General features: G+C 42.9%; 2 protein-coding genes across 13 annotated transcripts in view; one reads left to right on the top strand and one right to left on the bottom strand.

Moving 5' to 3' along the window:
• Positions 1–24,279, top strand: part of zic6 (zic family member 6) — a 98,280-nt gene that overhangs the window by 39,369 nt on the left and 34,632 nt on the right. The window lies entirely within an intron of this gene.
• On the bottom strand, positions 17,809–22,954 carry zic3 (zic family member 3 heterotaxy 1 (odd-paired homolog, Drosophila)). Its single transcript, XM_086221880.1, has 3 exons — positions 21,713–22,954; positions 20,842–21,005; positions 17,809–20,352 (listed from the first exon to the last, which is right to left on the bottom strand). Exons 1-3 carry the CDS (start codon positions 22,701–22,703, stop codon positions 20,170–20,172), a joined length of 1,338 nt encoding a protein of 445 aa, XP_086078006.1. The 5' UTR covers positions 22,704–22,954; the 3' UTR covers positions 17,809–20,169.

Here is a 24,279-nt window from a genome sequence, read left to right as displayed (position 1 = left end):
ATAGAACATCCCTCATATTTCAAGTCATGCCTTTTGGAATCTGTCAGTGAACATGTGACACTTTGCAGTGTGGTAAGTGTTTTTGTGTTAACAAAATGGAAATCTTAATTTTTGCTATGATAATTATAGCTTGTAGTCTGTTGCTTAGCAACCTAATGACAGGAGACAGCGGGGAGTCAAGGATTTAACCTTTGGCTGGATAGAGCCAGAGGTGACATTTGGATTTTATTCATATCATCATTTATTGATGCACTGTGTTCTTCGTCTGTGTTATGCTGCATTGATCGTGCCTTTAAAAGTAACTACTTATATAGTTTTCAACTTTAGGGGGAGAAAAGATCTTAAACTTTTACAAGAAAATGGAACGTAATCAATCACTTTGAGGCAGCGGCGAGTTCTTGCTGGTCTTTATTAAGAAAGCAAATGAGTAGTTCTGCTCTGTGTTTACTTATCAGAGACTTCACACTGAGTATTACACAACACAGCCCTGCAATAAACTCCCTTCGTGAGGATAATATTCAGTTGTTAATGAATCTGTTTGAGGAGTTGATTTATTTTAATAGTCGCTTCGGAGGCTGAAGTTTGTGGCGCCGTTGAACGAATCCAGCTTTTACTGGTGATTATATTGAATCCCATTTATATCAATTAAGGTGACACAATATTAGGCGGAGCTTTCAGGGTACACCAGTGCAGTTCAATAACGGCTGTAGGTTTTTTTTTTTAAGTTTTTTTTTTTTTTTTAGAAGATAAACATCTTGATTTTTCCTGTGATGCAAAATAAGAGGTAATTCTGAGTTGGATGAATGCGCTCGACATATTTAAACTATCTTTTAGGTGTAAGAACCTTGTAAACGTGTAAGAACCTTCTGCACACCCATGAATGATTACTGTATGTCTGTTTGGTTTAACACCATCTTGATCTCACTGTCCGTGGTTGGATCGCCCAAAGCCAAGGTCTCTATGCTCTGAAAATTTCTTTGTCGGTGTCTGATTTTTCCTCCCATTAAGGGGGAGCATTGGAAGGGTGGTGTTGGTGGTGGTGGGTGAACGGGGGGGATCCATGGCTCAGCGCCAAAATAGTTTTGAAGTATCTGTGAAAAGACTCTTCTTAATCCATTTTATTTGCTCTGCTACCTCCGAACCATTTGTCCACACAGAGCTCCCAAACCCTCCGCTCCACCCAGCCATCTCAGGGATTTAGTTTGGTCGAGCAGAGGTGCAAGAGAACCAGACAGTTAAAAAAAAGCCATCTGGCCTGGGTTGTGTGTGTAGTGAGGTGGGGGTGTCGGGGCGGTTTTGGGGCGGAGGAGTCGTGCTGGGCAATCAAAATGACGGACAGCAGTGAGAAGTGTTTTGTGGGCTCCCATGTACATGCAAAGTAGCTCAACTTGTGAGCTTTCACAGCTCCCTCTGGTTTTCAGGTAAACACTGACCGGCTGAGGTATGCACGGCCCTTCCTCAGTGTGTGTGTGTATTTTTGTTTGTGTATGGTAATAATGTGTTTGTTGGCTTGATCGCGAGAGGAAAGAGCTGACTTTCTTGTGTTTACGTCCATGTCAGGGGCTTGTGTGTTTGTGTGCTCCTCTAGAAACCGCTGCCAAGTTTATTTCTGTAGATTTTCTTCTTTCTTGCCAGCAATAGTGTTTGCTAGTGGGGGCTATTTGACCAGAGGTTAGCAGGTGAAATAAACAGCATCCATATTTCATGAAGCATCAAAAAGCCCTTCTTAGATTCGACACAGGCTCGGTTCTAAGGATACTGTGAAATGGGCGCACAATTGTTCCTCTTTGCTCTGAGCAAATATTATAATCCTATTCTCTTATGCTTTCCATCTTGCCCTCTCTCCCTAATGTTCACCCCAATGGCGGCCCCTTTCCCTGAGTGAAAACCCCTCCAAATGTGTTGAGGCTTCATTTTTCACTCTCCCTTTGGGGCTCTGTTGTCAGAGAGCAGCCCTTAGGAAGTCTTTATTTCTGCCAGGCAGGGCCTCTTGCGTTCCTCCACCCTCTCCCTCCGTTCTCATGGCTGTCCCCCCCACCTGCTGGGATCCTGATCCCGGCCGGGGCAGGGCTTCAGCGGGGGACAATTACTGCTGCTCCCCAGCTTTGATCATCTGACCACATGGAAGCATAACAGCTGACCACATGTTTCAACAGACAAGAAGAAGAAGTAAAGCGAGAAAAAAGGAAGAGTGAGAATAGAAGAAGAAAAGAATTCCCTCTTTTCATAAAAGATGAGCCCCAAGTTCCATGCCACTTTGGAAGCTTTGCAGAGAGTTTGCAGAATAGTCAAATCAGTTTCAGACAGCGTCCTTTGATGCTGATGATTTATTTGGATCAGGATGACCATTCTTATCATGGACTATGTCTGGCTACAGCCTGCAATAAAGTTCATTTTCAATTTGCCACTCTCTCTTTTGTGAGTGCCACAGAGAGAGAAAGAGAGAAGCAATTTGAGGCAGCCCTTGTAAAAAGTGAGTGCTAAGTCTGCTGGTATTGTCGGCCAAATTGTCTGCAAGCCAACTGGGCTCTGCTGTCGTGTTTCTGGGCACTGTCTGGCTTTTTCTCAACTTAGGCCTCTATTTCATTCAGGCAGCTTCTCCACAAAGTCAGAGGCTTTTCATGTCAGCCGACTGACGTTACCCTCGTAAACTGGCTCAGTCACAAAGTCATCATCGCATCCTCATCACAGATAATAAACAGAGAATAGCCACTTAAATGCTGCATGTCATTCAGTGGCTTTCAGAGTTAAAGTGCTCTTTATTCTGCAAATATTCAGGTGTGATGTGCAAGTGGATGCACATATAATCAGGTTGTAAATCTGAAGTAAATGCATATTATATATAACACCTGTTGGATGATTCTAGTCAGGTTTCCCATTAGATTTTGAAGTATTCTATTAGAAATGGAATAAAAAGTTCTTCAATTTTGCAAGTTGTTTTTTTTTTTTTTTTTTATGGCTGCGGTCATCTTTGCGGATAATCCTGAATTTGGTCTTTGTCGCCTGACAGCATGCAGCGTGTCCAATACGAGCAGGTACTTTTTATATGACCTGCCAAATAAACGGCAATTCCTCAAGATTCCTTTTTCCATTTTTTGATGATAGACGACTCCTTTTCTTCCTCTGCACTGCTACAGCCATGCGAACTGCCACCTAGACTGCATCTTCTGAAGACATTACACAGCCCTTTTTAAAATTCACTCCCAATCAGTTGATGGAAACACTCCTAATGCGCGTTCTCTTTTATCTTTGCACAATTTCCAGTTTGCTTAAAATTCACTTGACAAATGCACAGAAACACAGTCACAGTCCCCCTTTGCTCCGTGATTGCATAAGTTCCCGTGTGGTTGAATATCAACTCGCAGGATCTGGGTCTGGAGGCTAAGATGGAAACTGACAAGGCTGAGGGAGAGGGGAGGGAGTTTGCTTTGGTCTGGTTTTCAGGGATGGCCTCTTGGAGTGTCCCAATTGTGCAGGAGATCACTTAACCACATTAAGGGTGCCTCAAAAGAACCTCTTCAACAGCACTTTGGCCCAGTCTGGAAGAACAGGGCTTGTTTTGACTGGTCTGCCACCTTTTTATTGTCACCACTCTGCCGACCAACAGCTTGCTGCTGCCTCAGCTATACCACCACCATGGCTCTCTGAGAGATGCACTCATACAACATATGTGCACACACTTGTGCAGAAACACACGCACGCATTGCAATCGGGCAACAAATGTTCGCATATAGACCCTACACAAATATACATGCATGGGCATATGCACTCTCTCTCTCTCTCTCTCTCTCTCTCTCTCTCTCTCTCTCTCTCTCTCTCTCTCTCTCTCTCTCACACACACACACTTGAAGATCCCAGGGCGTACTGAAGTGATTGAATAGATTGGAATCAGCTTTTATGTTTTCACTGGTTAAGTAAAGCTACTTGCATGAAGAGAGATAACAACTTGTTGGCTTTTGTATGTGATGTAAGAAAGTTCATAGATCATCACAACATCGTAAACATGCCCCCATCATGTGTCTGATTATTCTACCGACTCCGCAGAGGAATGAAAGTGACACTTGATAGCAGAGATAATGTATGTAAATGTTTATGTCTGCATTTGTAACAGTCTGTTAATGAGCAGTGACTGCAATAGCGGATGTAAATGGTTAAATACATTTTTAATGAAGCAGAAATGGTTTGAAATGTGCAAATAAATATAGATGTTTTTGTTGTGCTTTTTTACTGGTCATGATGTGTGCTTGTAAAAAAAACAAAATTACAGTAAATTAATTATTTAATTTATACAAGAAAATAAATCTGCAACATGAAAATTGTCCAGGCAGGGGTTAAAAGAACTAAATACACAGCTAATGCTTAATTAAATTAAATTATTAAATTGGGAAGAGAATTGCATTTAGTGATTTCACTTACTACTGTAATTAATGAAGCATTTCGGTAAAAAATTGCCGAAAAACCCCCACTGTGAATTCACTGCTATTAAATTTTTATTGCCATTTAATATTCCATTATGAATTATAGGTTAATCTATTTATTATTTATGTGATACTTTCTTATCATCTGTTGATAACAGCTTGCGGACACAATGCATTTGTGTTGCTTAGTCCTAATAAAATCGGAATTCACTTCCCAACTAAACGTTGTGTGTGTGTCGAACGAGAAAGGTGTGTTGCTCTGCTTATGTTCACATAATCTCTCTAAAACTGAAGTTATTGTTTCTCTGAGGATGGGGGGGGGGGGCAGTTTTTAACGTGGATTCAGCCATTGGTGTATCCCGCCTTACTTCGTGATCATTTTTATCCGGCTGTTAAAAATAATTAACAAGTCATGCTATTTTGTCGTCCACCATTTTAGGTCCTCGGTGCAGCAATGAAAGGCCTTTCCATCAACATGGTCATGTAATAGTGTCAGGATGCATTTTAAAGTGCAGTTATTCAGCGGTTTACATGGTCTCATAAAATACCGACATGCCCCGATAATGAGAAGCATGAATGGAAACTTGGAATTCCCTGTGGCCCCTGTGTGTGTGTGTGTGTGTGTGTGTGTGTGTGTGTGTGTGTGTGTGTGTGTGCGTGTGTGTGTTGGAGTGAGCGCCGAGACGTAGATAGCAGGAAGAAATGAAGCCAGCGACTAAGAAAGAAAGAAAGAATAGTGGTTTTTCAAGCCACACAGCTGCTTTCTAGTACATCATAAAGGGAAAATAAAATCAGATGTACTCTGAATGTGGTGACTTGTTCTCCCAAAATGTAAACCTGGTAAACATGTTAAAGGTGTCAGGATTAGGACGGAGGTATCCCACTGTTCCCTCCTCTATGAGAGATATCATATGAACACGGCAAAGGTCACCCACAGCTCAGGCTCATAACTCTTCATCTGTCAGCCTGCTCTGACACTCTTTATGGTCGCTTGACCTACTGATGGACAGATGTGTGTGTGTGTGTGTGTGTACTGTTACAATAAAACTGAGTCAGTGGATGAAGAGGCATACAAGTTGTCTCCGCCAGTCAATCGGGGTCAGCACATCTTAATCTTACAGTTCCAAAGTCTTGCTGTCAAGGAATAAATCACAACGCAGCATGGAGGTGGTGGCAGGCAGCGTGAGTCAGGGTAGCAGTCTGCTTGACTTCACACTCGCTGGGGATGTGGTTACTCAGCAGGTAGTCGGAGTACTGATTGAAACTAACTGCTTTTCTCCCCTCAACACACCCAGAGACTTTTCCTTTACTGTGGAATTAATTACAAGCGTACTCTTTTATTGTGTACAGATGGAATAGGTTCAGTTCTGTTCCGCTCCCTGTCGTGTTTTTCACAATTTGTGTGTGTGTACAGACCTAATGTCATTCAGATTTTACAGTTATTATGTGAGTGACTGTGACTTTAAGATTAAAAAAAGTCTTGTGTTTAAAAAAAAATAAATCACAAGGGTTGATTTGTTTGTCTCGGACGGTCACTGGGCATTAGGTAGTTAAATCTTAGAATAAGGCTGTTTAAGTTGCATTTACTAACGCAAAGGCTTTTGTTAGCACGAGCATAACTGACTAAAGTAGATTGGTACAAGTCTACATGTTGTTATCAGCTTTTAGCCATTTAAGTTGAAAATATGTTGGAGCTTTGTATAGAGAAGGGCTAAAACAAAAGGACGCCTCATTTAGCCCCGTGAACGTATGGGAGTCAACCAGGTGTTCTTTCATTCCTAATCAGCTGGTGTTTCTATCGTCTGTAAAGAAATACATTTCCTTAAGTTGAACACTAGGGGGCACTTGGTGTGGCCATTCTGCTGCTGAGTGTTTGCGTTAAATGGAAAGCTGGAACGGATACTTGTGTGCTGTTGTGTTGTGTTGCAGTTACGCCGCAGACATGCTAGTTGCCAGCTGGGCTTCTGTGAGTGGCGGAGACATTTTAACTAAAAATTTACAGAATTTCTTCATGAAAGTAGCAGCCGTCCCTCCATCTACCGCCATAGTAGCCTACGGTGGAGTGCGCGGGCGATGTTGATTTATTTGACTTGATTTACCAGTTCAGTAATCACATCTGTGTTTATCAGGCAACAGATTTGAACATGACTCAACCAATCAGAACTGTCTGTTTTCTAACCTCTTCTATTGCTGAGGTGGTGTGTAATCAGTATTTCTCCATAGAAGGCAGTTGCTGGGGCCGGTGCCAATGAGTGTGTGAATTACACCCATGCATAAAGCTGTCCTTGTGTCCCGCTGGCCAAGAGCTACAGGGAAGCTGGAAATGATCGTAAATTAAGCAGCACTTGGCTGAGGAAATCATACAAAATCTGGGACTGAAAGGAACATTTGGAATGATTACTAGAGACCATAAGAGGAGATCCCATAAAGTGGGGAAGGCTTGCAGAGGTGGAGCATACGATGTACAGTATCACGGTGCTAGACTACATAACAGACTGGTGGAGGAGATGCAGGCAAATTTGGGGATATGTCTGTCATAGTAGTACTGATAAATGGTTGTCCCAGCTGATGCCTTCCTCTAGAGATGAATTATTCACTCACTTGTCAAATCAATAATGACCGGGTCTTTAGTGGCCTACTCTCCGGATGCCCTACTTATTGGTTTTGGGTGGGGGGTGGGGGTGAGGGACACATCATTTTTGACAAAAGCTTGTTATGCCCAGAAAAGATATGCATTCATTGTAGTGGACATACAGCCCCCTCGCTGAGGTAAATTGGTCGCCATTTGTTGTTATTTTAAGGATTGTTTCTGGAAAATTGGAACTTTAAACGGAGCGCCACCCACAAAATGCTGCTGCCTGATTGAAGCGAGCACACATGATTAATATGGCAGTTTTGTTGAAATGGAATGTGGCAAATGGAGGTAGGGAGGGGTGGTGTGGTGGTGCTGAAAGGGATCGGGGGGTCTGGCAGGATGTGTGTGTGTGTGTGTGTGTGTGTGTGTGTATGGGGGGGGGGGTGTTGCCATGGCTTTAAGGGCATGGGCATGTTTGGATGGCATGGCCCACCCACCAACCCCCCTGCCCCTCTGCCTCTGTTCATATGTCAGTCACTGTCTTCCAGCCTGTAATTTTCCATCTACTGTAACAGTCACGGGCGCATCGCCACCCAGGGAACTTTTAAAATAAATAAAGAATTCATTAAATAATTAGTATCTCCACAACAATCTCTTTTGTTCTGTCAATCTCAAAACACTCAAAAAGTCACCCTGAGAGACGGAGAGACGTGGAGAGAGAGAGAGAGACAGAGAGAGACGGAGAGAAAACGGCTGAGCGAGCAGTGGAAAGATCAATTTAAAAAATTAAAAGCATTGAATTTAAAAAAAAATGCTTTTACTTATCCACCATTGATTACATCTAATTGGGCCCCCTTTCCTGAAAAGATAGCATGTGTTTATGTGTGTGTGTGCGCGCATGTGTGTGTGTGTGTGTGTGTGTGTGTGTGTGTGTGTGTGTGTGTCAGCTTTGTGACATTTCCTAATGGTTGGGTGCATAGATGATAAACATTTGGCTGGGAAACAGACAGCTATGAAAGGCTGTCACTCTGAACAGAGACAGCTATAATGGTCTCATGAGTGTCTACCCGGTTGTGTGTGTGTGTGTGTGTGTGTGTGTGTGTGTGTGTATACACATGTGTGTATTCATGAAAGGGTTGATGATAGGGGCCCATCACTTGGGGCCTTGCCATATTTCCTAATTCAAACTCGTCCTCTCACTGGGTGTTTGTCGTCCGAGGCGAGGAGACGCAACGGAACCTCATATTTATCATCTCAAATGTGATATTATGTATAGAAATGACAATATTTCTGTGTCAAGGTGACCTAAGGCTCAAAGGATCTTACGGGTAAATGTAAAAGATGCCTTTTTTATTTGGAAGACCAATGTCAAAGAAGCTCTTCCTATTCATGAATTGATGGCGGAATGTCGGCGCCAGGAGATTGAGGAGTCATCGTTACCTAAATACACACTTGGGGTGACTGAATGCTCCGATACAAAATTCCTTTAATTTAACTTGTAAAATAACGTGTTCCTGTGTTTCTATAAGACTGAAGAAGTCAACATCGTCTATCTAATAACACAGTTTTGGAATGTCAGCCTTCAGCACTCCCCGAGCCACGAGAAGCACTTGTCGCTCATGTCTGCTACTCCTGTCTGCTACTCCTGTCTTTTTACTTTTGTCTAAACCACTACATCGAGACGATTTTTTTTTCTGAAATTAATGGGGAATTAATGATTCCGTTATCCCCCCGCTGTGCGAGGAAAAGGGGGGGTGGGGGGGTTTCGGGATTCTTTTTTTAATCGCCCAACCTCTAGAAACTGATTGGAGCAGAAAAAATACGCCCAGTCCCCTTCTGCCAGGCCTCACAATGGAGGCGCTGATTTTTTTGATAGGGTTCTATGCCATCAGGGGGCCAGCTGGAATTAGAAGTGGATTAATAATTTTAAACAAGGCTAAACCGGCTTGGACTGTCTGTCTGTCTGCTCTTTCCAATGCTTAGCCAATGGTGCGTCTGTTACCCGACCACATCAAAACAATCTAAAAACACTATATGTTCCTAATGAAGAGGGTCGGGTTTAGTTTATAGGCTCCGGAGAGCAGGAAAACATACTTATTTACACAGATTTCATGTGGTTTCGGAGACTGTGAACAAGCCGGGATTATCTACATTTTTACATCCCCAGATAAACCTTACTTTGTCGTAATACTGTGACCTTTTAACCCAATATTTGATCAACTTTGTATTAATTCTCCTAAACTTCCCTTTCACGCACTTTAAATAAAGTAATGCTTCATTTACTGTTAGCTTGCGGTGTAATAAACCCCTAAAACCAGATAAACCTGCCTGATTGCTGCCTTCTCGTCACCTATTGACACTCCATGTTCCAATACATAAAGGGGGGGAAGAAAAAAAGAACTTGAGTGCTTTGATGTTTCCCAGACTTGTGGATGGAGCTGGTAAGACTCGGTCCAGTGAGGGAGCTAAGACCACCAGAATGGTGACCCCCAGTCAGAGGAGGGAAAAAAAAAATTAGGTTTAGCACCAACGGGAGTGTTTAATAGTGAGTCTCAGGGATTTGGGGGGCTATTTGGAGTGATCTAAAAGCAGACGTATTACCAGCTGAATTTGGGTAGTAAAGCCTGACAAATCAGCCCCTGCCCACAGAACAGAACCATGTCTCAATAATCCCCATGTAATTTAAGTGTGTGTTGGAACACAAGTGTGTGTGTGTGTGTGTGTGTGTGTGTGTGTGTGTGTGTGTGTGTGTGTGTGTGTGTGTGTGTGTGTGTCTTTTACAAAGACAGCAGAGGTTTGCCAGAGTTTGAAAGTGCTCTCTCTGTGGTCATGTAGGGACTGGGGATATTTTAGGAGGGGATGATGAGGCAGAAATATCCCTCAGTAATAATAATTGTCCCTCCTCTGGGTGAGAAAGGTCCTAAAGGGACAGAGAGAGAGAGAGAGAGCCAGGAAAGGGGCCACACCGCACACTGAACAGGTTATTTCCATGTTTCAAGCAGCATTATTTTGCATCTAATCCCTTTACAATGCTTAATCCTCACAAGACAAATGCACCTTACAGGAGGATGAAGCACAGATCAAGACAGGAAAACAAGGCTATAACATAAATTCATACTTTTTCCCCTTTTAATACAGTCATTATAAAAATGTTCCGTGAATGTAACAGGGACATTAGCCCCCTTCTGAGCTATTATCCTGGCTGTCTGGTGCTGCAATTTCACACTCCACTGATTCCGACAAGCAGTAGAGGGTCTGCATGCCCCAGATTTCACCTTATTGAGGTAATACCGAAAAATCATTCCCAAGACAAGGTAAATTAAACTGCACACTGGACTGGCACACTGTCGCCAATTTCAGCAGAATATCAGAAGCAAACAAGGGAAGGTGTGAAGCTGCAGAATTTTTCGCATAAAGTTAAAGGTGGAAAGTAAATGGAGCTCATAAAGCTGCTTCTCTCCCCCCCCCCCCCCCATTTTCAGCTGAAACAATTCACAGTTGCTGTAAAATCAGTTATTTTTGTCTGCACTTTTTATTGTTCCGAGAAAAAAAAACCAAGAATCTTTCTATTTTTTGGGGGTGTTGTTGTTTCTTCAAGGTGTGAACTTGAGGGTTGAGTCGAGTCACACTGTCACGTCTACTAATATCACCTTTTACAGCAGCTTCCACCGCCTGCATTTGTAATGCATGAACGACGGCACATTCAGTGACAGACAGAAGAGCTGATCCATTATTTATGCACCGCAAGAATGAAAACAAACCGCCAATGTGGTAACGCTAAACTGTATCCTGACCCAACACACGCAGCTTGAGTTACAGCTCCGTCTTTTTTCTTTTTTTCTTTTCTTTTTTTTTTTTGTTTGAGTAAGAGAAGAAATCTGTTTAAATTACATCAGGGTTATTTTGATCTTTTTTTTTTTTTTTTTTTTTGCGCATGATAATAAAACCATCCGCGCTTAGAAACATAAATATGCGCAGTGTTTCAATTTGGGGAAGAAAAAAAAACTGCTTTAATTTTCAAACGTTGACCTTTTTATCCTCAACAAAAGTTGAACGTAATTCGTTTCTGCGGAGGAATCATTACATCAGGGTTTTCTTCCCTCGAAGCTTCAACAGTTCCACCTTCGCACGTTGCTCCTGTTTGGATTGAAACTCGGGTTTCTGAGCCTCAGTTGCGGTCAAAGACAGAACGAGTGGGTTGTAACGAAGGAGAAATGCGCACATTTTCTTTTTTTTCCCTGTCATTTGGAAGCTTGTGAAGATGTAAAAAAAAAAAAAAAAAAAAAAAAAAAAGTAGGCCCGGTGTGTTTCTTTTAACTTAAAAGTGCGTCACATGCGGTCGTTAAAGGTGCACACGTGAAGATTAAATTGTCAGCAGGAGAATTTACTCTACCTTTTTAACCCATAATAATAATAATAATGATGATAAGAAATTGATTATAATGATATTTGTCCATATCCATTAAAAGGGAATTATTTTTCATACAAAGAACAAGATGGAACGAACAGAATTTTTTTTAAAAATCTAAAAGTAATTCCTCCTTAAAAAAGTTTTTGAATAATTGTTATATGAGCAACAAGTCAAACTTTCCGTTGGCTTTGGACCTTTGCAGGAACAGAGGAGGGAGGTTTTAGGTTCCACAGGGCCCGCTGAGAGAAAATATGTCATTGGTCATCATAGCTGAGGATAAAGTGTCTCAGAGATGCAGAGGAAAATATTTGGCTATGAAACTTTTTTTTTTTTTTTTTTTAGCAAACAGCAGATTGGTTACAACCTCCCTGTAGGAAAATGTGTGACATATTAAGGAGAGATCTGCCAATCACATGTGTGCAACATTTTTGAAAGAACACTCCGTTAGTCTGGATGTGATTTAGATGTAAATTGTTTTTTTTGGAGGGGGGGGGGGTTGTATTTTAAACTAAAATTCAACCTTTTGTTTGTTTGTTTATTTGTTTTTTCACAGTCCCATTTCAACATATGTGATGAACGCGACCAGAGACGAATGGCTTCAACTACAATGCAGCAAGCACTTTGTCAGTGTGTTGTGAGAAACAATGTCCCTTGTCTTGTTACTGGCCCTCGGACCAGAATCAAAACAGGAAAAGCAATTATTGGAGAGATTGTCCCACAGGCATTGAAAAGCTATCAGCATGAGTGTTGGGATTGGCTTGGGGGACACCTATGGCCCCTTGCATTATCCTGGCATGAGGTCGCTTTGGCAATCGCCTGCCAATTTCCACCAGCACCTGGCTTTCCTTCCCCCACCCTCTGAGCAACACCCCCCCCCCCCCACAGCACACACACACACACACACACACACACACACACACACACACACACACCACCATGGCTCCTTCGCCACCTCCTCTTGACCATTTATAAAGACAACAAAAAATACGTCCTGTCCAGGGACAGTGGTCATCCAAGGTGTGCAATCGCGCTGTATTGTTCCCCGTGATGACCAGACAGAGTGTAGGAACTAGAGGAGAGCGTATCTCTGCCTGCTCTGTTAGTGTTGTTCAGGAGAAACTCTGGAAATATCCAAACCACTGAATAATAGCATGTCTAATGCTGTGAAAATATGAGCCAGCGTTGTGCTGTTTGGGCCAAAAGGCACAGTGGGAGAGTCGAGTCTAGATTAGTGGAAAAGCGGTGAGAAAATAACTGGTGCTGTGTCTAACACTTTTTATTATGGCTGTTGAAAACCTGTGTAACCCAGCTGTTGAATATCAGTCTGTGTTAGTACCTCCGCCACCCACCCTCAAAGCTGCTCCTTTTCCTTCAAGGCCCAGTTACCAAAACACACACTTATTACAGTGGATCACCTCTGATTGTGGCCTCACAAGGGCCTGAGAAATACAAGCTTGTGTCATTGTAATTGTGAGGCTTGTGTTGTGTCCCACATTTCACCTTTCCACACATACCTACAGTGCAAACACAGGAGTGGAGACCAGAAATAAAGTCCTAGAAAAGCTTGATTATCCCCTAGAAGTAGCTGGAAATGCCCACTAGGTTCGTATTTGTCTAAAAAAAAAAAAATCTTACAGCGTTTTTACAGCTCCTTTGATATGAATAACTTCTAAAAATGTGTACAGTTTATTAGGAAATCAATATAAAATGTGTTGTGACTGCTGGCGTGCTCTTTTTATCTGAAATATTACTTACATTTCAAGGTCAAAACTTTTTGGGAAACTTTTTTTTGGTAGTCTTTCATTTTCGGATGATTGCAGGAGTGCGCATAGCAACAACCCTCATCCTGCTTGACTTTCCACGAGACAACACATGGAAAAGTTTATGCATGCATGCAAGAATATTTAATTTCACTTAAGGGCGCCAGGAAATCATAGATCACGTCATCTTATGGGAAACAATAACTATTTATTGTATTTGCTTACACACAGGAGGAGCGTTATTCATAGAAGCTGGCCTTACCGAGGAGGTAAACAGGTGGAAGAAAAGAAAATGACGTCAAATCGTCATAAAACATCATATTACTACGGTGATGTTTACAGAGATGATTGATATCCGCGCTTGTGTGTGTGTGTGTGTGTGCGCGCGCGCGCGTCAAAGAGAGAGTGAGGAAGAGAGAGAGAGAGAGAGAGCATGTATGGAGTTCTAGACTTTCTGTCTTATCAGGAATCCCGCGCGCGCGTGCACACACACACACACACACTCACTCGTGCTTCTGGAGCTGTGGCGGGATCAAGCGGATTGTCATGGTGCTATCCCTGCCTCATGCATATCCATAACGGATTAAAGATTGCGCAAACATTACGCAACACAGCAACTCGCCTTTTATTGCGTTGACTGGCATTTCTGGGACACATTGCAATGGTGCAAAAAGATATAGGCCTAGCTGTGTTGTGATGTAGGTCAAACTCTCCTGTCTGTTTGTCTGTCTGTCTCTCTCTCTCTCTCTCTCTATTTGTCTGTCTATCTATCTATCTCTATCTATCTATCTATCTATCTATCTATCTATCTATATCTATCTGTCTGTCTATCTATCTATCTCTATCTATCTATCTCTATATCTCTCTCTCTATCTATCTGTCTGTCTATCTATCTATCTCTATCTATCTATCTCTATCTATCTCTCTCTCTCTCTCTATCTATCTATCTGTCTGTCTATCTATCTATCTCTATCTATATGTCTGTCTGTCTGTCTATCTAGGAGAAAAGTCCCCCTTGAATGAAGTCTTTCGATAACAGAGTCGCACTCTCTAATTCTCATTCATTATCCCAAGAAAAGGAGCCATTAACTTGCTTTGTCCTCTTTATTTTAAAGCGGTGATGAATATGTGAGCGCTGGTGTCCGTGTCCCCAGGGGAAGACCCGTGTTGCAAGGTGGAGGTCCCCGGGATGAGGGGAGGGGAGCAGAGGGGGGCGGGTGGAGGAGAAGGTGGTGGAGAGGGGCGCTCAGGTGAGGGATTTGTTGAATTCGGTCATTTATTCATGAATGCTGAGGATATCAACTTTAGTAGCTTTATTTATTAATTTTTTTACTCTGCTTTTAAATCAAACTTGTAACCCCCCCCCCCCCCCACACACACACACACACACACCGGTAACCCGCAGTGTTCTTCTGGGAGGAAACATCTCTTAACGCAGCGTTTAGGTCGGAGCAACGGGCCATTAAATGCATGTCAATAGCTCATTTCACCCCTTTACCACCTCGCAAAAAGTGTTGAAAATACATCTGTCAAAAGACAAACGCAAAGCACAATTGCCGAACATCTGCTTTGCTGAACGAGCTGCTTGCCGGAGACTCACTCCTGGGACCTATTAGCGTCGATTCGTGCGCCTGCTTTGATAAGGAATTCATCAAGTTCCTGACACCCCGCCAGATGTTCGGGAATTAGTCCCGTCTCCTGCTGGACACACTAATAATAGCGCGGCTTTCAGATAGAAGTTATTACAAGAGGTGGCTGTAAATGACACGAAATGATTATGTGAGTCAACATTTGTTAAGATTGTTCACGTCACAAGGGTAAACAATTTAGTTTGCTCCCTTCATTTATTTGGCGTTTCTCTCAAACCCGCTTGAACTTCATTGGATGCTGCTGATAACAAGGCCGAACACTTTCACTCACTTCCTCTGGACGAGAAACGCCTGCAGGCTACAGTAGACAGAGCGCTGGCCTCTATGTTAATGCCTCTTAGGAGTCAATGGGAGAAGAATTGAAGTCAAAGACAAAGCCGTTGTGTTAATCAGCTCGCATCACAAAAGCCATAAAAAACACGTTGAGATATAAAGACACCATCGTGGATTAAGGTGCTTTAGTGAACGCATATTCAACACCCCGCTGGAGGTGAAATAAGCGTCGATAATTGGCAGGCTTCCGAAGCCTTCAGTAATTATCAGATGTATGTTAGCTCTCATGCACCTATTGATTTACCGTGACATATTTTCTCTCTCTCTCTCTCTCTCTCTCTCTCTCTCTCTCTCTCTCTCTCTCTCTCTCTCTCTCCTTATGATGCTTCAAATCCATCTCGCTTCAGTCCAATAGACACTGCGCGTTATTACAGACAAAAAAGAGCAAAATAGGAAAAAAGAAAAGGAACAAAAACGCGCAGGAAGCTTAATATACAGTAACCCATCTTCCATTAAGATCCGCGCCCACTCTAAGTGATGATAACTTTTGTTAGCAAGGTGCTGCATCTTTAAGTGCCCTTGAGCAAGGCGCTGAACGCCCTCCCGCCACTCGGCTGAAAAGAAAAAAGCCAATAAATCCTCCGTGTGCCAGCAGTTCATCTGAAACTTCTCTGAATTCATTGAGAAGAGCTGTGTGCATGTTTGATAATGACTAATGAATGATCGTGCTAAATGATTAATGAGTGATAAAATAGCCACTGGGTTTATTAAGACGCAGCCTCCGTTGCGTGACAAAGGGCGTTGGGGACCTGCTTGTGTCGCTTTATCCTCTTAGAGCGCGCTCCTCCGCTTAGCCAGCAAATACTCCTCTGACTGGAAGAGGGAGGTGGTGGAAGAGTGTGTGTGTGTGTTTCTGTGTGTGTATATGTGTGTGTGTGTGTGTGTTTCTGTGTTGCGCGCTCGCCTCGACATTAAACTTCAGCCTCAACTCAAATACTACTTATTTCTTTCGACATCCCTTCTTCTAGCACCACTTCCATCTCTCTGTCTCTCTTTCTCCCTCTCTCTCCCTACCGGATACAAAAGCAGATAAAGATTACAGGCTGTTGCCAAAAGTCAGCTGCCGTCCCGCGGGTACACACGGAGCCAAATATAGAGATCCGTAAAATAACTTGAAGGCGCGCTAACGTAAATCCGCGCGCCAGTTGCAGTCAGCTGCAGCGGCGCATTGTTGTGATACAGCCGCTAGTCTTTACACCGTCACGTGACCGTCGCTGCTTTCTAATCCATTGAGAATCAAACAGAATGGAGCCTCTCATGTTTTTTTGTTTTTTTGCTTCTTTCTAGATCGCGAGTGCTCCAGTTTCCAGTCTTTCTGGAAACCATGTATGCGTAAAGTGTACCCGCGTGTAAAATGCACACGCGGGTGAAGGTAAAAGCGGCTAAACGCGGCTTTATTACGGAGCAGATCACTTAACCCACTGGTTCACATAATGTGTCAGCAATGAGCCAAATCCATATTTATGGATGTATGGGTTGGTACCATGTGCTGCTGCCGGTCAGATCCACGTCCGTGCAGCAGCAGCATCACTGATTCAAGCCCCCATGTGAGCCCTTCGTGTTTTGGAGAGAACCGGGGTCTCGGTTATTTGACGTCACGGTGTCTGAGAGGAGGAACTTGAAATGTGCGACTAGACGAGCCGGGCAGGGAGAGGAGGGAGGAGGAGGAGGAGGAGGAGGAGGAGGAGGAGGAGGAGGGGGGTGTACGTGAGGGAGAGATGGGGTGATGGTGGTGGTTGGTGGAGGGGGGGGGGGTGAAAAGAAATGAAATCAAACGGAATGCGATGGGTGCGCTTGCGCAAAAAGTAAAATAGAATGAATCGTAAATGTGTGGAGGAGAGGAGAGCTGGAGGTTTGCTGCAGAGGAGAGGGGCTCTGATGGTGGGTGAGACTGGAAACACGTCGGTGTTCCTCAGCACAACAAGCTCATTTGCCTCGGTTCAAACTGCATGTGTGTGATATGAGAGATCTCAAGCGAGCGCATGAGCTCCTTCTTTTTTTGTGAATCAGACTGATTTGTAATTTGTTATGATGGCGTCCATTGATGTGAGGTAACTCCTCTGGTTGTTTTTATGAAGCGGGTCCTTGTTAATCTGGTGGTGGGAGACGCTGAGGCAGCGCCACTCTTGGCAACGCGTCCCACTCCACTTTCACGGTCACACAGTGTCCTCAGTTGCCCGTCTTCCAGTCTGCACGTCAGGATTATTACAGCCATTAAGCTCTGGTTTATTTTTAAAAAAAAAAGAGTTGAAATTAAATCACTGCACGTGCAGTTATGCAGAAGGAGACATCTCCCCTCCTCGTCTAACACCCCACTCCTATATAACAGTGATTTTCTAACTTCCACCTCTCAGTATTCCCAATCTCTCTCTCTCTCTCTCTCTCTCACACACACACACACACACACACACACACACACACACACACACACTATACTAAGATGGCGTCTTAATCAGTGTCAAGTTCAAGTGACTCCCACCAGTCTGACAGACACACACACACACGCACACACACACACACACACACACACTACACGCACCTTGTGCCCAATAAGTGTCCAGTGGTAGAACAACATGCTAATAATAATAATGATAATGCTAATATGGCACATAACATGATAACATAATCAACGTAGCAGTCTTTGAGTCACTTTTCATAATGTTTTTTTTAATTTCAGTCAAAATTTCCGTTCACATTTCTTCATAAATAGTTGGTAAAACAAATCAACCAACATACAGTAGCCTAAAAAGTACAAGGAACCTTTTGCCTCTGGTAGCTAAGTAGGCTAACGCATAGGCCCGCTGTTGTAACATGGTTTTGCCTAAATGTGGCACAGTGACACAGTTCATCAGTAAAACATTTTAGCTCTTCAGGAATAACTCGAAGTGTGACCCATTTCTCCCAGAAAGTGTTACAACATCACATTCTTGCTGTGTTTATACATCAGATATTTTTTTTTTCCTCTGACCTCAGGACAAGGGGCAGAAAGATGGCGGGTATAAGAAAAAAGTTCTTTTAAATTAAGGTATAGAAAATAGCATATAAAACATATATTCCTTAAATTATTTAAATAAACGTATTTCATATATCACTGTCACGAGGTACCTTTTTTTTACATTTTATTTTAAAAGTAGTGCTGGTGGTCTGAAATTGTTCTCGTATGAGTACAATATACTTTGTGTATGCATAATATTTAATTCTTGAGAATAGGTTACAATGCAATGCTGTAACTCTTTTTGCCACTGAGCGTACCCCCCCTCCCTCCCACATAGATCTAAAATTCCTTCCACTAAATTTTGTTAACACAAAAAATGTCATCTTGACAAGTTATTCACACAAAACAAGCAAAGGTGTAATCAAACTGCTCTATATGCAACACCACAACAAATAACACGCTTAGTTTCACAGAAGAATTACATTTAAAACAATGCAAGCTGACAGACAAAAAAACTTTTTTTATTTTTGAAGATACTGTGTTGTGACAGTTCCATTGTTGCCGATGCACACATTTAATTAAACATACTTGCACAAAGACATTGCTGGAACTATAAAGACTGCCATACCGGCGCATGTTTGGGTGCTTGACCCGAATTTAATCGTCAAAATACTGTCACCTTGATTTGGAAATCATGAACTTCGTACACTCGTCTAAAACCTGTATAGGAAGAGTGCAATAGGCTGATGAGATTCTTTTTTTTTTCAATACTGAGTTTATGCTACGAATTGACATCTATATGTCTGATTCTATAAAAGTAAAATACAGGAAAACCAAAAAAAAAAAGAACCAAAAATAAAGATATCAACAGAACCGTTTTATAGCTTCTCAGCTCAACTGAACTCAGTTCTACAAAGTCACTGATTTACATGTCAATGGTCTCATAAACAAAATAAACGTGATGGAAATATCTGCATTATATTTAGACAAATCCATAATATTCATATAGATGATTTCTTCAATCCAAATAAGACACATGTAGGCCTATTGGTTAAAAGGAAAAGACAGAAGGATACAATCGCGATGTTGGAGCTTTAGAGTTTATCATTTGTTCAATGTTAAGCTGGTTATGACCAAAAACTGTACAGTTCTTGTTAGAAAACATTTCCATAAATATCATTTAAGTTTCAGAACTTATACCCATAATTAAATTACAAATTGATAAATATGGCATCATGGATATGTATTTACAACGGTATTAACAAAAGGCAACGTTATATTCAACGGTAACAATCGTAACCTAATACCACATTTCTCCACCTGAAAACGGACGTTGACAACAGATTCGACCCCATCAAACAAGGAAATACATTCACGAGTATAATATTTATTTATGATTTTTTTTTTCTGTGTTCAAGTTCATGACAAAGACTTTGGCACGTTTCTTAAGACTGTTTGAAGTTCCAACAATCAATTGAAGAGGCGACAATAGCGCGTCGCCCTTATAAAACAGCGTGAAATAATCTTCCTTTTTTATTCTTTTTTTTAAATAAAAATTTGAGAAAATACATTAAATGAAAAATAAAACATTTTTTCCTGAAATCTTTCAACTAAAAGATAAAAAAAACCATTTATGTATACTGAGAAAGTATTGTGTTTATTTATTCGTGATTTATTTTATTAATTTTTTTTTTTATTTCCTCAAAACTGCGGAATAAAAGTCCAATTTCGTGATCCTGAGAACGGACGTGGCCTGCTTGGTGCTGGCTTTTGCTCTCATCTTCTGGTTGTAGTCCCAATCCCACTTGTTTGTGGCTGACAGTGTGTGTGTGTGTGTGTGTGTGTGTGTGTGTGTGTGTGTGTGTGTGAGAGAGAGAGAGAGAGAGAGAGAGAGAGTGTGTGCGTGTGTGTTTGTGGCTGACTGTGTGTGTGTGTGTGTGTGTGTGTGTGTGTGTGTGTGTGATTGTGTATGAATGTGTGTAACGTGAACAGGAATTGTTTTTAAGTTTTTTTTTTCTTTTTTCTTTTTTTATCTTCATTTATCCTCAACACTGACAACCGTCGTGGGTCCACATTGTTCCTCTGACTTCAAACGTACCATTCGTTAAAGTTGGGTGCCAGTCCTTCGCTGTGTCCAGGCGTGTTTTGAACGGCTGACGGCGGTGTTTTTGTCGGATCCTCGGTGGTGGCTGAGACCAGCACAGGCGGTGTGGACGACTCGTATCCAGAGCTTGCTGCTGGGGACGATTCGGAGCCTTGAGACTCATGGACCTGCGTGGGGTGGTGGGGTGGGGGGAGGAAGAAAATAAAACACACTTTTAAATGACTTCAAACATCGGCTGGAATTTAAACTGCAACTTTAAAACTTGATTCAAGCAAAAACTATGAATGGCTTTGTTTACGATTATCCTCTAAAGAAAAATCGATAACAAAATTCCGTGTTTTTTTCCTTTCTTTCTTTCTTTCTTGGAAGCAAATAGAAGAGTCTAAGGGTAGAGTAGAACACACTCCTATTAGAAAGATCTCAAGGTCACTACTAGACTGAATACATCAAAATAGCACTTGTGCATTTTTAGAAGTGGCTGCTGGTGGTGGTAGTAGTAGTAGTAGTAGTAGTAGTAGTAGTAGTGGTAGTGGTAGTAGTAGTAGTAGTAGTCATCCCTGTCTGTCTGTGGGAGACGAGGGGTGGGAGGAGGGGTGCTGGTACTTGTGTCTGTGTGTGTGTTAATGTGTTTAAGGAGTAATGAAGACGTTAATTACCTTCATGTGTTTCCTGAGAGAGCTGGGGTGTGTGTAGGACTTGTCGCACACTTTGCAGATGTATGGCTTGTCTGACGTGTGCACGTGCATGTGCTTTTTCCTGTCGCTGCTGTTGGCGAAGCGTCTGTCACAGCCATCAAATTCACACTTAAACGGCTTCTCACCTGCAGGATTAAATACACATCGTGAACACTCTTTACAAAAAAAAAAGAGGATAATAGTACGATGAACAACAACAACAACAAACTCCCGTTGTAGCACCACCTGTAAATCTCCAGCCGGCAGATTTAAATTGTCTGCAAGCGATTATATAATAGAGGTAACCTACATTTTTCTGGGGTCGACATTGATATAGCTGCACAACTAGGCTACACACCGCTCTGTCAGGCTTTATTTATTCAAGAGGCCTGCTCCATCATGCTGCTGCTGCTGCTACTGAATCAACATTTTACACACACACACACCAAAAAAGAAAAAGAAAAAAAGAAACAAAGCCAAAAGCTAATTGTGTGTGTGACCTAGAGACCTAGAGTGACGTACAAAAACACAGTTTCAGCTTCGGCTTGTGATGACTTTACTATCTGAACACAGCACAAACAACACAAAAGTTGACGCGACTTATCAACAAACAAAAGTTGCTGCGAGGAATCTTTGAAATTAGCCAGCAAAGTAAAGACCTAACTGATCTGTTAAAAACTACCAAAACCCCCCCAAACACAAAAAGAAGATTTTTAGAGTATTCAACATGTTAGTAAATGTGCCCCCCCCCCCCACTCCCCTCCCCCCTCCTAACTTCTCTAATGACTAACAACACACTCAAGTTTTACATTTTCTTATTTGAGTTTTTACGCGCACCTCACCCCTGCCTTACCTGTATGTGTTCTTTTGTGGATTTTCAAATTTTCCGATCTGGCGAATATTTTCCCGCATCCGGGGAACGGGCACGGGAAGGGTTTCTCGCCCGTGTGCACTCGGATGTGGTTGACGAGTTTGTACTTGGCCTTAAAAGATTTCCCTTCTCTCGGGCAGTCCTCCCAGTAGCAGACGTGGTTGCTCTGCTCGGGGCCGCCGACGTGCTCCATGGACACGTGAGTGACCATTTCGTGCATGGTGCTGAAAGTCCTATCACAAGTCTTTTTGGGTCTGTTCATCTGGTTCTCGTCTATCCATTTGCAGGATAATTCTTGTTTAATCGGTTGCCTCATGTATCTGAAGAAGGCCCCCGGACCGTGGTGTGTCGGCACATTCATTCCCATGTTCATATTGATAGGGTGGTTGTAGTTGTGAAGCTGAGCCCCGTAGGGGTCCGTCCGAGGGCTCGCCACCGGACGATACGGATCAGGTCTTCCGAAAATGTCCCCTCGTAAGCCAAGATGCATTTGGCTGTTAACTACATGTCCACTCGGCGATGTGTGGCTCACCCCCTGGTCGTGAAGTCCGGGAAACAACAGATGTCCGGGGTTATCGGGGATCCCGGGCGGCCCGTGGAGGCTCCCCGCCGAAGCTGCAAAGAGCCCATGCTGGGCGCTCGGCGCTGTGGACTCTCCAACACTCCGGTTCCGGAAGAGAAAGTCCCGTGTTGAATTGAACGCTCCCCCGCCGTACGAGCCCACCTGCCCGCCGTGAGTGTGTCCCAGAGCAGCTGCATATCCAGTGGCTTGCGGGGTGAAAGCTGAAGTCTGACTGGAGGCGATATCGTGAGCCACGGGGCTGATTTTGAAAGCAGCGGAGTGGGAGGATTCGCTGAATGGATTCAGTCCCAGACTCGGGTCTCTGTTCCCGATTTCGTGGTGCCGTGGTGTCCCGAAACTCCCCACTCCTAACGATGCAAACTGCGGACCGCTATCAAGAAGCATAGTCATGAGCTTGAAGCAAACTTAAGAGATGTGAAGAAAACTGAAAATAAATTTAAAATCCAGTTTAGCGGAGCGCGCAAGCTGCAGACGCCGCGCCGAGATTTACCACGTTGCGCACAAAATAAAATAAAAAAACAAACCAAGCCCAAACGGGGAAAAAATCCTATGCGTCAAGTGTTTGGGAGGAAAAAAAAACTCCCGTTGACTGCGATCCGTGAGAAAGAGGATCAAACTTCCCCCCCTTTCCAGGCGGATGATGTCCTTGGACTGATAAAGTCAATCACTCACTCCCAGAACATAAATGAACTCGGGAGGCAGTGCTACGACAGCCAATCAGCGTCCAGCAACCCATCTGACACGTGACTTGGAAGGAGGGTGTTAATTGGCTAGATTTCTGGTGATTGGCACAGTTTGGTATTGAAGATGGCAGGTCGTCTCAATTGGGTTCATTTGATTGGTTCTTACAGACATGATTTTGCAGGTAAATAGAGCTCTCTAGCGCAGAGAGCGCGCGTGTATGTGAGTGCGAGTGTGTGTGTGTGTGTGTGTGTGTGTGTTATGCGTAGCGCGGCTCTTACATGTAGCTCTGTGCCGTTTACTGCTAAGAAACTCCCAAACACCCGTATAAAAACAGACGAGCCTGCAGGCTGCTGCTGTTCTAACAAGCAGAGTCAAACTTTTACCGGATAAATCAGTATTTACAGGAACATTTACTATGACTGAACTGTGAATGCAACGTAAAAAACACTGACTGCATTGAATCTATCTATCTATCTATCTATCTATCTATCTATCTATCTATCTATCTATCTATCTATCTATCTATCTATCTATCTATCTATCTATCTATCTATCTATCTATCTATCTATCTATCTATCTATCTATCTATCTATCTATCTATCTATCTATCTATCTATCTATCTATCATATGACCACTTTGGCTCTTATTAACTGAAAACTTGAATGTTCTTGGCACACTTCCAAAATGTGGCTTTCTTGAAGCCGCTTGAAACGGGGGAGGGGGGGTTGGTGGCGGGGGAGGGGGGTATTTTTTTTCCTGCAAAGCTCTATAGGGTGTAAGACGAGGGGGGGGGGGATAAAGGACAGACAGAAAGATGGCAGTAATTGTAATATCCTGAGTTTTTTTTTTTTTTTTCGGGCTTAGCCAAAAAATTCGAGGCATTGAGCGAGTTTCACAGGGCTGCCGCTGACTCGCTGCAGGACACATAAAATCTGATCAAGTTCAGAGACGCGCTGAGTGCTTCAAGCGGCGCTTTTTAACTCCAAGCCTTTCACATGCCCCCCCCCCCCACCCCCCTCTCAATCTGTCCCAGGAAGGAGCTCACATTCTTTATTTTAGGGGGCTCTGGACCCAAAAAAAAAAAAATCTTCAAATCACTCCTTCATTCTGGTTTCGCCCTCATACCACATTCACTCCCTAGAACATTTCCACGAGAAAAGAGTTGTAGATCGAAAAAGGTGAGTTTTCCCTACTTATCTCTCTCTCTTTTTTTGGGGGGGGGGGGGGGTGTCACAGGGAAGGGGGCACGAGCCGGGCCTGCATGTTGGAGGAGTGTGTGG

Source organism: Aulostomus chinensis, chromosome 13 (genome assembly GCF_037954235.1).
Source record: "Aulostomus chinensis isolate RoL2024-O1b breed Wild chromosome 13, RoL_Achi_v1.0, whole genome shotgun sequence".
In the NCBI taxonomy this organism is placed as follows: domain Eukaryota; kingdom Metazoa; phylum Chordata; class Actinopteri; order Syngnathiformes; family Aulostomidae; genus Aulostomus; species Aulostomus chinensis.
The sequence above is the reverse complement of the archived record's forward strand: the minus strand, read 5'-3'. Positions and strand labels throughout refer to the sequence as shown.